We start from the raw sequence: 15,903 nt of genomic DNA, 5'->3' as shown, positions 1-15,903 counted from the left end.
ACCTAATGGGTTCCAACTGTACCCCAAATCTTCACACCAGTCATCAAGAAACATCTCACAGTCTGAGTTCTACCAGAAGGAACTGGGGGTAGGGTGGGAAGAGAAGGATATGGTAAAGAGAGTGAGCAGATCCTCATAATATCCTGAAGGAGTAAACTATCTGGAAATGGAGACATTATGCAGCTCTCCAGAAGTGGCCATTTGTGTTGCTTTAAATGCAGATTGATTACTGCTATTTGGATGTTGAGTGCATCATCTTTTCTGAAGAAAGGGAAAAGCTAAATTTCCCCACATTCAGCTGTATCGTCAAATCACTTCCCCACACCAGCTCTTTTAATGCATTTTCCTGTTATCATATCCACTTGCAATAGCTGATCTACCCCACTCAACAGTGAATCCCTCCCCTGGCCCACTAACATGTGCTGAATCCCATTAACAACCTCATAACCATGACATGTAACTGCAAGCCCCAAATGTAGTGAGGTGTGCACTTCCAGGGTTAAAAAAGGAAGGAAGCCACCAAGATACTGAAGAGAAAGAACAGCCTCCTTTCTCTGTATTGGTCTACAACCTGTACTGGCATGATGTAATGCAGCTGAGTGGAGACAGCAGCAGAAGACCATTCACCCAACTCCAGCTTTCTAGGATACTCAGGCTAGAAACCCAACAGCTCCCCAGTGTTACAGAATTCTACAACTCCACAGTAAAGGAGAGAGGAAAGCTTCCAATCAAAGCTGTTTTTCACAGTATTCAGGAGGCCCTAGTTTTATTCAAAGAGAAATTTCACTTGTTGAGGTCATTAGATTGAAAGCGAGAAATCTTGGTTTACTTAAAGCTGTATCATTAAACTATTGAGAAGATAAGAACAGAGGCTGGATAGAAGAGATGAATTTCACGGAAATGCTTTCATGGGAAAACTTAATAGAAATGAGAGATGGAATAAAAAAAGATGTAAGGCAGGCTGTGTTAATGGAAAGGGAGAAAGGAGGAGGGGCTAAGAAAACAGGAGGAAAAGCAAAGAAATAGGGAAAAATCACAATTTCCAGAGGTACTATTAAAGTTATTTAATGTCGGTCCTTCTGAGATTACATGCTTTGCAAGGCTGGAGTCTATTATCTTTCTTCTTCTTTACTATTATCCCCAATGCCGGGACCCAGGACACACTCAAGAAAATGAGAATGGAGAGAGGAAATGAATGCAAAGCCATCACTGGCAAGAGAAATCTGCCTTGGGGCAGCCTGGGTGGCTCTGCGGTTTAGCATCACCTTCGGCCCAGTTTGTGGTCCTGGACACCCGGGATGGAGTCCTACGTCAGGCACCCTGCATGGAGCCTGCTTATTCCTCTGCCTGTGTCTCTACCTCTCTCTCTCTCTCTCTCTGTGTGTGTGTGTCTCTCTCATGAATAAATAAATGAAATTAAGAGAAACCTGCCTTGAACCACTATTCCCAGTAGAGGAATGATCTGTTTTCTTGGAGAAGTGGTTAACTCATATAATCTATATCTTGTGATAGGACATATTAGTATCAAAATTTCAAAACACACACTCAAATTCAATACCAGTTTCCTCACTGGATAGGTATAACACAGATGAAACTTGCTTTTTATTAACACACTTAACAAATGGAACTGCATAGTGCTGAACTCTTCCATTTAAGAATCCTAAAGCCAGAGGTCTTAACTTAGCAATGGAAAGTGCTGGTGAGTAAGTCTTCACATTTCATTTATAACCAGTACTGTAAATGCAGGTTAAAGATACAGAGAGGAGGGACTCTATCCAAAAGCTCTGGTTTTTTTCCCCCCAAGAAACAGCTTAAAAAAATTTTTTTTCACCTATTGAAATTTTGTGGAAAAACTCCTATAAATCAGGAAAAAAGTGAAGGTGCTCTGGCTACATTAAGAATAGGAGACTAAAACACTTCTTTCCCAGTGGTACTGAAAGCACTTTAGTAGAAATGCAAAATGCATTTGTAATTCACTGCTACTAACGCATGGAAATGGTAGGTCCACCTTGGCCCCCAATAACTGCATCATCAAGGGAGAATGTTACTTCAAACTGTTTTCCTCTTCATAATGACTACTGATATTGGTGGCCTAGGAAAGGGTAGCAAGTTCTAGATTTCTGATCAAAGTCTGTGATGGAAATGCCAGTCTGGATTTCCTAGAGGTTCCAGCAGAGAGAAGCTGCAACAAGGGAGGGTGCTGTCAACCACACTAGGTAAAAGCACAAGAGACAAATGACAGGATTTTAATCAAGGACTGGTGTTTATGGGGTTTGGAGACTAGAGGTGCAGAGGTCAGCAAGGCAGGATTACTACTTATTTGTTTATATTTTTAAAGAAAAGGGATCTTGTAAGATTTGTTCCATAAGAAACATAAGTCCCCATGGAGACTGGAAAGGAACCCAGGCAGAGATGAGATAGGGGCAGGCTTCCACTTGCTTTTTAAAGAGAGGACACCACCAGTTTCCTGAATCTGCAGTGTGCAGGGCAAGGAGCATACACACAAAAAGATAAGGGACAGTCTGCCCTTTTCTCTTCTCATGAGATAACCCTAACCTCATTATGTATGTCCAGAATGATTCTAAATTCGTTTAAATCTGCTCAGACACTAGATTGTTCGATGCAATTGCTTTCCCACAGTCAAGCTGGGGTATCAATTTCTTTTTTGAATATATACATCCTTTATTACAAAATCTTAGAATTAAAAGGTGCCTTAAAGGAATAAAGCCCCAACGCTGAGCTAACAGAACTTCTGTGTTTTCCAGCAACAAGCCACAGATTCTAACAGTTTCTAAGAAATTTTAAAATATTACATTTTTAAATCACGTTACTGGTAGCTTCAGGAGAATGCACAGATGATATCCCCCGGGTCTGGATGTCCAAGACAAGGCACACAGCCAGGCTTTGATCTGGCTCCAAGCATTACCACCAGCTCATCTTCAGTGCCCATAACAAGCTCAACAAAAGCCCACTCGAAAGACCTCTTAGAATGCTAAGGAAATTCACATTCTGGCCTACTTAAAATTAAACTGGAAGTGTTATACCAAATACATAGGCTAGAATATGAGAGAAAATAAAAAAGGTCCCAATAATGACTCACTCAGTATCTTAGAAATACTTCAGAAGGATATGAGACAGATCCTCTAAAGGAGTCAAAAGCCCCACCCTAGGCTTAGGACACCTATCAATCCAAGTAAAGCAGTGAGCCAGCTGAGTGAGAAATACCACAATAAAATAAGAATTCAAAGTGTTGGAAAGTCCACATGGAAATGAAAAATTAGGGGAGTGCAGAAAAGACATGATGTGTCAGGTTCCCAGTGAAGCCTATACAAGGCCCCTAAAAGGGAGAACCAAATTCAGGAGTGACAACATGAAGCATGGGTCAGCTGCATATAAGGTCTTTTTTTTACTAAAAACACAAAGTACACACACTAAAACTCTCAGAACCCTGGGACAAAACCAAGGGCTTTTCAATGGAGCCCATAAGAGAGGCAAGGTGTGAGAGCACCAGCCAAAATGCCAAAAATCTTATCTTGCCAGGACACAAGGTAATGAGGGAGGAGGCAGCTGATGACAGACAACCCAACTGGAAAGGAAGGTGCCTACTGGGAATTACAAGTGTATTTATCCCTCTAACAAAGAAGATGTGCTTTCCTCTAAATATGCCAGGTATTGGAGGTATAATGAGGGTTTCCCAGAAGTAGAGAAGCATGTGAAAAAAGGGGCCTGGAAGGGCCAGACATGCTGAAGAGAGTGGCCGAGATGGTATGAACTTGTTCCTGGCAGGCAGGTGGATACACTTGAAAGTAGTGGGCTGACTTCAAACTGGTACTTTCCCTCCCCTCTCTCTCTCCTGGCTTCCCAGTGAGCACATAATGCATCACTTCCTGAACTTGAACCACGTGGTCCGAGAAACTGTGGCAGGACAGAGTCCCTGGCAGGGGAAGCAGCGGCTGCAGAGCACTGAGAAAGCTCATCAACTCCTGGAGAGGCAGCCACGCTGACCTGCGAAGTCAAGCACATTAACAGGCTGCTCTTTCCCCAAAGCTTACAATGTTTCTCAAAAAGGATTAATGGCCAAGCAGTGCTGTGGAAAGCAGAGTCAATGGAAGAGCACTGTGTACCAATGCCGATACTGCTAGTGATAACCAGAGGGAAAAACAGGAATCTAGAGGTCAGGGACAAAGCAATCTGTTAGAATTAATACCCCTGTAGGGAAGGGCTAAAGAAAGTGATAGCCTTGCTACATTACCTTTATCCATGTATTATTTACCTAGTGAGTTCCAGGATGAAAGACTGATATGAATATAGCAGAAGTTATTAATTTGGTCTTTGCTAAAGCATTAGATATAGCACCTCAAGAAATTATACTTGGGGGATGCTTGGGTGGCGCAGCGGTTTGGCGCCTGCCTTTGGCCCAGGGCGCGATCCTGGAGACCCGGGATCGAGTCCCACGTCGGGCTCCCGGTGCATGGAGCCTGCTTCTCCCTCTGCCTGTGTCTCTGCCTCTCTCTCTCTGTGACTATCATAAATAAGTAAAAAAATTAAAAACAAACAAACAAAACATTTAAAAAAAAAAAAAAGAAATTATACTTGGGAAATTAATTCAAATTGGCTTGGTTCGGCACACAATCACCGAAGATTAAAAAGTAGCTGAAGGATGATTATTAAAAGACAGTTAAGTGACAGTCCATGTAGTGAGAGACTTGGGGTCAGCATCAAAGCCATTCTTGTTTAGGGGTTCTATTCAGGGCCCAGGAAAGGAGTAAACAACTCACTAATGAGATCTGCAGAGGACACGAAGCTGGGAGGTGGAGGAACTGCACTGACAGGGGCATAAAATTACAAGGCAGAGTTCAACTGGAAAAAATAGCTCATCTATCTAGGGGAAAACAACCCTATACTAAAATAATATTCAGCAGACAGGCCAGATAAGGGGCAGCAGAAGCATGTAAAAAGAGTTCAGACATGCTGTAATGTGCCAGAACCAAGTAAGAATGGTAAGGGAACACAAAGAATGTATGTCATGAAGAAATGGAGGGCTTCAAAGTGAAAGCAAACCAAAAGCAGAGTGGCAGAAAATAGGTGGTCTTAAAGCAAAGTCAATTCTACCACTAATAAAATGGGGGAGCATACATTCTGAACTGAAAACATTTTTTGGATGGCTACAAAACCACCATTCCCATCTGGCAGGTGTTCCAATCTTTCTCGGATCTTCATTTACCTCACTGAGGGGTCGTATCTACAGGATGGCACTGGGCCACCATCCTGGGGCTACCATACTGCTTTTAAGGAAGACTCACAGGTCATGCTGGCCATTTCTCCTACTTCTTTTATGAGGTCTGTACTGCCTTATGGCAAGGCTTCACCGGTTTGGGAAGTGGTTAATTCCTCTCTGTTTACTCAACCTGCAACAGTGCAATGGCCCCGAAGCCAGTTTTTCCACTACCAGTCTGAAAGCAAGGGCTCAACACAATTATCTCTAGGCTGCTCACTGCTTTACCAGACAAGCATGTTGTTACATTGATTCCACTTTAAAATGAGTGCTAAGTAGGCCGTTTTCTTCCTAAAACCTTAAAGTTTAAAAATGTCACTATCCTCAACACCCAAAAAACAAATAACCCAATTCAAAAATGGGCAGAGATATGAACATTTTTTTCCAAAGAAGACATACACATGGTCAACAGACACAAAAAAAAGATGTTCAATATTAATGATCATCAGAGAAATATAAATCAAAACCAGAATAAGATATCACCTTGCACCTGTTGGAATGGCTAAAACATAAGAAACAACAGGTGGTGGTGAGGATGCAGACAAAGGCGAACCTTCTTGCACTGTTGGTAGGAATGCAAACTGGTGCAGTTACTCTGGAATACAGTATGGAGGTTTCTAAAAGGTTAAAAATAGAAATACCTTATGACCCAGCTATTGCACTACTAGGTATTTACCCTAAGAATACAAAACTACTGATTTGAAGGGATACATGTACTCCAATATTTATGGCAGCATTATCTACAATTGCCAAATTATGGAAAGAGCCCTAGTGTCTGCTGATTGATGAAAGGATAAAGAAGTGGTGTGTATACATACACTCACGCACACTGGACTATTACTCAGCCATAAAAAAAGAATGAAATCCTGCCATTTGCAACAACATTGAGGGAGCTAGACAGTATTATGCTAAGTGAAATAAGTCAGAGAAAGACAAGTATCATATGACTTTACTCATGTGGAATTTAAGAAACAAAACAAATGAGCAAAGGGGGAATAAAGAGGGAAGCAAACCAAAAAACAGTATCTTAACTATAGAGAACAAACTGATGGTATCAAAGGGGAGGTGGGTATCGGAAATAGGTAATGGGGATTAAGGACTGCACTTGCTGAGATGAGCACTGGGTGATGTATGGAAGGGCTGAATCACTATACTATACATCTGAAACTAATATTACACTGTACCTTAACTGAAATTTAAATAAAAACTTAAAATATATTTAGAACATAATCTATAAAAACAATTTCAATATCTATGCATACTCATTAAACATAGCACAAGTAGCTATCTTCAACAGCATAAGAAAGCTTGTTGGGGTGGCTGGCTAGCTTAGTTGGAAGAGAAGGCAACTCTTGATCTTGGAGTTGTGAACTCAAGCCCCACAATGGATGGGTGCATAAAAAAAAAAAAAAATTAGGGATGCCTGGGTGGCTCAGCGGTTGGGCAGCTGCCTTTGACTCAGGTCATGATCCTGGGATCTGGGATCAAGCCCCACATCGGGCTCCCCAGGAGGAGCCTGCTTCTCCCTCTGCCTATGTCTCTGCCTCTCTCTCTCTCTGTGTCTCATGAATAAATTAAAAAAATTAAAAGTTTAAAATAAAAAAGAAAGTTTGTTGTGGCCTCACTTTCCAGAGAAGCTAGACCAATTATTTTCATAATTCCAGCAAATATTTGCCTGTTACATATATTTACTAGTGGCAGAGTGACACCAGGGCAGAAAACAGGAGTCTAGATCCCATTGTATTAATTAGTGCTCCTGCTATGCTGGGAACATATAACCTATTTTTTTTAAGTTATCACCAGGTCACACTGAGCCCACCCACACAGGCTGAGCACAGACTCACCTTCTAAATCCCACTGAAGTGTGGTCTAAACCCTATCCATTTCCTAGAGTATCTATATCATCAAATAGTACTTAGCAATGTGAAGCTGCATTTCCCAATATGGGTTCTTTTTTTTTTCTTTTTTTTTTTTCCCCAATATGGGTTCTTTCAGCCAGGCTGCCTTAGTGATAATATAGGCATGGAGAGAAGGAAAAGTGAGGAACAATTGAGAGAAAAACCAATTATGGATTATATATCATATTATTTTATGCTGGCCATTAAAGAGTCTTAAAACAACAAAGATACTGGTGTTTTCACTGAACTCTTTGTGTTTGTCAGTTAGGTTTTTTTTTTTTTTTAATATTTTATTTATTTATTCATAGAGACACAGAGAGAGAGGCACAGAGACACAGGCAGAGGGAGAAGCAGGCTCCATGCAGGGTCTCCAGAATCACACCACAGGCTGCAGGCGGCACTAAACCGCTGCGCCACAGGGGCTGCCCTGTCAATTAGGTTTTATTTAGATAAGGGCTATTGGGAAAAGCCCACAAGAAAGAATCCAAAAAGCCACAACAGTCTGACACACTGATTTCTTAGCTGACATTCTGTGTGACATTCTATAGATGCTCTATCCATCAGGATGTGACATGATGTTAGAGGTAAATGTCACATATCAGGGCAATGTTCTGTGCCAAAGAGCAAAAGAAGTGATCTCAATGACAAAGTCTGGAGTATAGATAACATGTGCCCAAACTCATTCCTCCTCAAACTGAAGAGTATAACCTGGCAACTACCAAACTTCTAGAACTAAATAAGTGGCGGAGTGTGGCACATGCCTCTTTGAAATAGTGGCCATATTTTGATTGAGACCAAGCAGTCGGCTGAACTACCCAAGTTAGTTCAGCATCAGCTCATTTTTTGTTCTTTCCTAAGAAGTCTGGGAATCACTAAACTACCAGCACCACCCAGTGACAGAAGTCTCTGTGAGTAAGAGCCATAGGGAATGTCACTGGCTAAGAAATAACACTGAAGAAATAACACTGAGCGGAACGCATGTCCTTGGGGCAACCAGCTACAGGGATGAAGGACAAGAATAAAATGTCACAGGGCTTCTTAAATGCTCTCCTGCCAGCTGTCAGAAGTGTGAAACAAAAACTCATTTCCTAATAAATGTTTTCATTTCCTTTGTACATGATGAAAGGCTGAGAGGTGATTAATGGGAGGGGCTTGGGAGCAGAGGTCTCTAGAGGTAAGAACCTGAGGCAAATGTCCTGCACACATAAGCAGAACTTCATTGTTAGTCCCATGGAACGACAGGATGGGGGTGGTAAAAATACCTTAAATTCTCACCTAGGTTTCATTTTATATCTACAGGAGATCATATTTAATATATGTCTATTTTGCAGATCTAAAGAAAATGGAGGTCCAAGTGTATTTAATCAAGGTTACACAGCACATTCAAAGTGTGCCCTTTTCTTTCGATCCCTAAAGTGTGGGATAAAAGTGTACTACAAGCTTTTTCAGCATATTGCTTTCCATCACATTCTGCTCAGGAATAGGCAGGATAGTGGGAAAGAAAAAGTGGGACTGTTGGTCCCAGTGTGTTCACTTTGGAATTATTCATCTCACCTGGCCTCTGCAGCAAGCAGCTCATCATAGTGAGAGGATCGCTGATCGTCATCCTGCCGGTATCTGATCACCGTGGCTAGACCTTTGCTGACAAGGGCCTCAGCAATGTTTCTGCAACAGAAAAGATAGGTCAGTGAGCACTAGAGCTGCATACAGGGCTCAGTCAACAGAAATAATAACATTTAGCACCTGGAGGTCTTAATACATCCTGACACAGGCAGGGAGAAGACCAATGAGTTGCTTAACTAGAAATCCAAATAAAAGATGGAATACCAAAGTTCCTACCTCGCTCAGCACCTTTCTGGTTACTACAGTCAGATGCTATATGAATCCATACAAAAAAACTAGCAGAAAATATCTGTAAAAAGCCCACATTAGGCAGGGCTATTTACAGAATGTTATAAACAAGCCACTACCCTCAAGAAAAGTCTTCTCTAAAATATCAGGCACATAGATAAAAAACAAAACACATAAAAGCATGACCTAAATTTCTTAAAATCTCCTTTCTAGTCTATACTGTAACTAGAAAAATGCCTCATTCCAGCTTGGCAATGTTAGAAAGGTTAGTTTAATCTAATACCTCAGTGCTTCTCTTCTCCTCAGAACTCCTGACAGTGGCTCTTCCACCCAAAAGGGGCTTCTGGAAGGTAAAACTATGAATTTGGTGGCTGGTGCATGGTTCACATGGTAAAAATGGAAGTTCTTTATGAAGAAATGGCATGAGATAGAAGAAAAAATTAGGTAAGAAGTGTAAATTTGAGATGACCAGCTTCATAGCAATACTCCAAATAGAGAGTCCTTTTAGGACTACAGAAATATTTAGCTTAAAACCCTGTTTATTAAAGCAATTCTCAAATGTGTCGTCTTCTTCACCAGAATAAGAGGTGCCACTCTAAGTGGCCTCCATATACTCTAACTAGAGAAGTGTACATTGGAAATACTCTCAGACAACAAATAGAGCATATTTGCATGGTTCCTCCCCAAGATGGAAAAAGACTTTTGATGTGAAGCAAAATAAGCTGCAAACTGCAAAAATAAATTTTCAAAAATTACCTGCAGCAAGCACTGTAGGACAAGAGGCATGATACTATTGGGGGAGAGTGATGGTTATGTCTTTCTTTGTGTCTGTCATAGTTACACCAAAGGCCCCACTCAGACCATCTGGTTAGCTGCCCTACAGGGAGGAGGTAGGGTAAGCAATAGGCTACTGTACCATATGCTATGATTTAGTGTTGTTTGGAAATGTAGTTAACTCTTAACACACTAACGTTCTTAGAACCCCAGACTTTAGAGATGCTGGAAGCCAGAATAACCATTCTACATGCATGTTTAAACCACTGAAGGGTTCTCTTCATCAAAACCCAGGTATTTAGTTTTTTAAAAGAAGAAGAAAAAAATATGTGCAGGTAGAGAAAAGAGGAAAAGATGCTATGGCTGATTCGCTCTCATTATGTGCCCCTCTACTGCCAGCATGATATTAATATCTCCAAACCGCCACAGAATTAGCACTTCTCAAAATCCACTCCCACAAAGAGGCTGCTTTGCCGGCCACCCTGTCTCCTGAGTCACCGTATAAGTGTGCTGGCAAATGCTCTCATTATCACAGAGTTGGGTTTGGCAGCATGGAGAATACCAACAGCCCCAAATCAGCAGCTGTAGGTATTGATCTATGGTGAGAATTTAACTAAGGGTACTATCAAGAACCCCAAGGGGCAGGAGAGCAGCTCCACCCACCAACAGGTGAGAGAGACTAGGGGGATGGCTCCACCTATGGCAGGTTGAGATGTCTTGGTGACCTGAAATGCTCAAAGAACAAAGACTTATTTGTTACTGCATTTGGAACTACTGCACGCTGACATTTTACAGTCAATACATGGGGATTGAAGGAGAAAGCTGGAATGACTGAGCAGGCAAGAAAAGATCCACACAAATAAGCCCCTACATGAAGAGAGAAAATGAAGCAAAATAGCACAAATGTTCAGTGATACACTCCTGTTAGTACTGCTCACATCAATCCGCAGAATGGAACTGAGAACTTACGTAGCCAGCAAACAACCAAGGGCACAGTCCTTCCCTTCTGTATCCTGTCAGCTAACAGACATTATTAGACAAAGCAGGTAAGGCCTAGGATTCCCACTCTACAACCTGTCCACAACCAGCCTCTCCCTTCTCTCCATGGCTTAGTGCGTAAGCCTTGTTTTCTTTGCTTCTTATCCCTAATTACAGATTTCTCCTGGAGGAACAGTGGTGCTGGTGCTTAGTGAGCAGTAAGGAGAGTAAAAACACATGAAATAATAACAGCTGTCATTACTGGGTGTTTACTACGAGGCAGACATGTGAAAATAACATCACATATATTTTCTTCTTGGTGTATATTCCCCTGTGAGGACTCATCACCCCATCTTACAATTATTAATTAATTGCCTATCTGTCTTTCTGAGAGGGCCAGGGCTGCATCTTTCTACACTGAAGTGCTGAGACCAATAGCTGGCATAAAATAGGCAGTACATATTTTCTGAACAAACTTAGTTTATTCAGGGTAATTTTACATGTGGCGAAAATCACAGTACATTCTTTTATTTTTGTTTTAATACATCCTGAAAATTCTGAGATACTCTTTTGGAGTATCAGAAAAACACCTAATGGTTTTGGAAATACAGCCTTGGAACATTATTATACTAAGCAACTATTAACCAAGCTTGCCCAGCATAGAACTAAGGACAAAAACTTTCTATGTGCCTTACCAACTTTTGTCTTTCTCCTCTACATTATCTAAAAATTTCAATTTAAAGAGAATGAAAGGGAATTAGCCTAGATCCATGTACTTGACTCTCTCATTCATTTCTTTTGGCCACTAATGAAAGGTCAGGAGATTTTCCCCTTGGCCAAAGATGGCTCAAAACCTGACATGGGTGTATTGACCAGTTGCCCAGTGGAAAAAAAGAAAACATTAAATTATGTGCCATGGCATTAGGGTGCTTTAGACAAATTTATAAGTTCTGCTTTCTTGAGTGTATCAGTAATTCTACTCAAATTACACATGTCTGGCTCGAATGGATAATTCATAATCAGCATATAAAAAGGGACCTAACAGCCTTGGAAGTCTAACAGGAAATCATCTCTCTGTATCAGCTAGAAACACAAAGAATTAGTGCTGAGATTGAAATTCTTCTCCAAGCTAAAAGAGAAATTTAGGTTCTGGTAAAACTGAACTATTGCCATCAGGCATGATCAGATGTTTCTGATACAAGCACAAACAACTTTGACCTCACATACAGGCTTTCTCAAAAGGTCTCCACATAGTTGACACCTTCTCTGCCCACTGTTTCCTCAGCAAGCAGATTCCAAAAAGCTCATACTTTCCCCTCATAAGATACCTTTGAAACCATGGGGTAGTAAACTCTGCCAACAGGGTGAACAGGTGTTCTATGCCCATACAAAAGAGGATTCTTAAAAAGTCGATTTGAATTATGGTAGTTTATAGTTCATCACATTTTTGCCTGCCTTTCCCCATCCCGAGACCCCACCCCAAGGATGGAACAGCAACACACTGATAGGTCAGATAACTGTCTAAGATTACCTCAATTACTTAACTGGTGTATATGTGTGCAATTCTGAAACAAACTTACAGAAAAGTTGGACATACTGCATGTAACAAGGAACATGTCATTACTCTTTCATCTATTTGGTAGTGAGTAACCCATCTGTTATACCCTCACCCGCCAAATCTTTAGTGTGCATTTCCCACAATTCAGGATATTTTCCTACAAAATCAAAAAATAATAGAACCAGAATACCAATAAAGATAGATTATTATCATCTAATCCACAAACCCTAATCAAATTTTGTCAATTATTCCAATAGAATATTTAGGGGGGAAAAAGGATCCATGTCTCTTTAGTCTAGACCAATTCTGCCATCTTTCTTAAGCTACCCTGCAGCCTTGACTCTTCTGAAGAGTACAGCCCAGTTATTTTGGTTTGTCTGATGTTTCTTTGTGATCAGATGCAAGTTACGTATTTTTAGCAGGAATATCATAGAAGTGATGGATGTATTGTTCCCTTGGCCTCCTATGAAATGTACAATTTACTGAAATGTTCACTTTGATCAGTTCATAAGGTAGTGCCTATCAGGTTTCTCCACTGTAAAGTTACTCTTTTTCTCTTTATGAATGATAAGTTTCTTTTTTAAAGATTTATTTATTTATTTATGATAGAGAGAGAGAGAGAGAGAGGCAGAGACACAGGGGGTGGGAGAAGCAGGCTCCATGCCGGGAGCCCGACGTGGGTGGGACTTGATCCCGGGACTCGAGGGTTGCGCCCTGGGCCAAAGGCAGGCGCTAAACCGCTGAGCCACCCAGGGATCCCCTGATAAGTATTTTTTGAAGAGACTTTGAATTATATAATTTTCATCCCTCAAATTCCAAAGTTATTCATTTATTTAATTATAGCAAGATAACATCATGGAATGTCATTTCATTTAGTCATAATCCACTACTATCATTATTTGTTGTGATACTGAAATGGTTCCCAATTCGGCCAGTGGGAGCCATGTCAAGCTGGTTTCTGTTTCCTCTGGACATGCTCCCACCCCCATCATTCCTTGAGTACTTCCTTGCTTTCTGGTATAACAACATGTTCCAGGCTTCTCTTGTACAGTTTTCTGCAGCTCTGAAATTAGCCATTTATCTAAAGAGCCCACATTTACATCTTTATTCCCATACATTTATTTCTAGATCAATCTATAACTACTGTGTGTGTGGCAGTCATGAAAATGTGCCTTTCGGATCTCTGACTGCAGGAAGCATAATTGATGGACAGTCCCAGCTGCTGTGCTCTGAAATCCATCACTGTTTCGTCCAAAGCTATGCTTCCCACCAGCTGCTCCTTGCGTGGGCACAGCAGATACTAAGGCAGGCCTATTGCTAAGAGATGTGGGACTTCTCTGATGGCAACTTTGGCTTAAGGACTCCTTGTTGGCTTTGTGGTAACTCTCAGACTTTTCCATTCAACCTTCCTTTACTCCCATCTTTTGCCATAGATATTAGGGCTGCACTGCAGTCTGATGGCACTCCCAGCCTCTTTGAGCTCCCCTCCCATTTTCCCACAGAAGGGTTTTCCACCAATTAATCTCTTTCATGTCTAATTCTGTCTTGGCATCAGCGTTTTAGAGAACCTGAACCATCTACCATGAGTTCACAAAGATACCCACAATCTCACTCCAACACTACAGAGTTCATTTTCATTTTCTTCCTTTCCATATCTGTTACTTCCCTTCTGATGGAAACTTGGCTTCCATTATCCTTAATAGTTTTACTTATATGAAAACCTTCACTATATATACACATACACAGTCTCAGTCACTCACACATTTGTGACTTCTATGATTTGGTCCTAACACTAGAGCTAATTTAAAGAGAATGCATTACTTGATAAAACAGAATCTGCTACATGGATAAGTATTTCAAGAGTGGGAAAAGAGTAATTCCATAACACACACACTTGTGCACATGCATGCACACACCCCCTTCATTCTCCATGTGACTAGGGATAACAGATAACTCAATAGCTCTGTCTCACAGATCTTTATCTAGATATTTGACCCTAACACTTTCCACTCAGAAAATATCTACATTTTATCAGTCACTGACATGTCCATGGACATTGCAAAAGCAGAATATTTTCCTCTTGGTAAACATACACAAGGACACATTCAGAATAATGTAAGCCTATAAAGAAATATCTCTAGCCTACATTCAAATCAAGGCAAAAGAAAAGGGTTGAAGATAATTAACAGCTCAATTCATTCACAAAAGTCTCATCTGTATCAGAGGTTCATATCTCAACATGTGTGCACGCATACAGATACATACATTTTCCATACAATGCCTTTACAGTAACTTTAAGGCTCCGTAGTCAAATTTCATATGCCAAGTACAATATGCTCCCCACAGCTATTCACTGTGACAACATGGATCCAACAAACAAGACATCGGGCATATAGCTGGGCTCTCTGTCACCCATGACCCTTGAAGACTCCAGTGTCTTAAAGCCAGAAAACTACCTTCACATTCTTTTTACGTTGGCTGTACCTTTGCCATAAGGAGAGGCTTTCTCACAAGTGCTGGGATGGAGATCCCCAGCTGACAGGGTTTCAATATTGATTTCTAACATACCAGATGGCTCATCTCACTTTTCCTCAGCTATACAAGGGATGTACTACTGTGGGGCTGAACCAGAGACACTACAAAATGCTGATGTCTCTCTTCACAAACAGGTAAGAGAAAAGGAAGGAGAAAGAGGTCACCATAGGATTTGATAAGAAGATAGAAAGCAGTAAGGACTAGAAAGCTATTTCCTTTAGAATATTAGGTCTACCTTTACTCATATGGTTGGCTTTCCACTCTAAAAAGATAGTGCAGAAATGGGGAAAATGATTAACGGCTACCAGGCCCAAAAGCCAGGCTCCCTTTAGATCTTCTTTACAAGTTCACACTAAGACCTCTAATATCCATGCCCTTTGAGTCAGGAACCTGACAATTTCAGGCTTGAGACAGACTTGTTTTTTTTATAGGCTGACAAAATAGGCTATAAAGGGCGAGAGTGAAATTCTAGATGAGAGGCATCTACAGACAATGGTCAATGAATAGGTTTACTGTTTTCAACCAGGTCTCAAACCAGGAAAAAGTCTTAGCAACAGGTAGCTTCCCAAACCTAGTATGTTAATGACACCAAGGGGGAACGTGTTGCCCCTCCCACCCAATGTCTTTATCCTCCAATCTCCATTGACTGAGGTCCTATGGATCTGGAACAATAATGTGGCCCCCCCCACACACCATTTTTTTCTTAAAATACATTCAAGAGGCACTTCCAACATAATCAAGCAGCATATGTCGACAGGAAACTGTTTTATTTTTATTTTTATTTTTTTTTAAGATTTTATTTATTTATTCATGATAGTCAGAGAGAGAGAGAGAGAGAGAGGCAGAGACACAGGCAGAGGGAGAAGCAGGCTCCATGCACCGGGAGCCTGACGTGGGATTCGATCCCAGGTCTCCAGGATCGCGCCCTGGGCCAAAGGCAGGCGCCAAACCGCTGCGCCACCCAGGGATCCAGGAAACTGTTTTAAAAGCATCAATAATTAGAAACGTTTGAGGTGGCACACAACGCCCTCTAT

General features: G+C 41.1%; 1 protein-coding gene across 1 annotated transcript in view; it reads right to left on the bottom strand.

Moving 5' to 3' along the window:
• Nucleotides 1-15,903, bottom strand: part of SND1 (staphylococcal nuclease and tudor domain containing 1) — a 420,936-nt gene that overhangs the window by 183,219 nt on the left and 221,814 nt on the right. The window contains exon 13 of the mRNA XM_041727934.1: nucleotides 8,728-8,838. Within this exon, the coding sequence (XP_041583868.1) occupies nucleotides 8,728-8,838 (111 nt within the window). The remainder of the gene's footprint in view (nucleotides 1-8,727; nucleotides 8,839-15,903) is intronic.

This window comes from Vulpes lagopus, chromosome 13, assembly GCF_018345385.1.
Source record: "Vulpes lagopus strain Blue_001 chromosome 13, ASM1834538v1, whole genome shotgun sequence".
In the NCBI taxonomy this organism is placed as follows: domain Eukaryota; kingdom Metazoa; phylum Chordata; class Mammalia; order Carnivora; family Canidae; genus Vulpes; species Vulpes lagopus.
The sequence above is the reverse complement of the archived record's forward strand: the minus strand, read 5'-3'. Positions and strand labels throughout refer to the sequence as shown.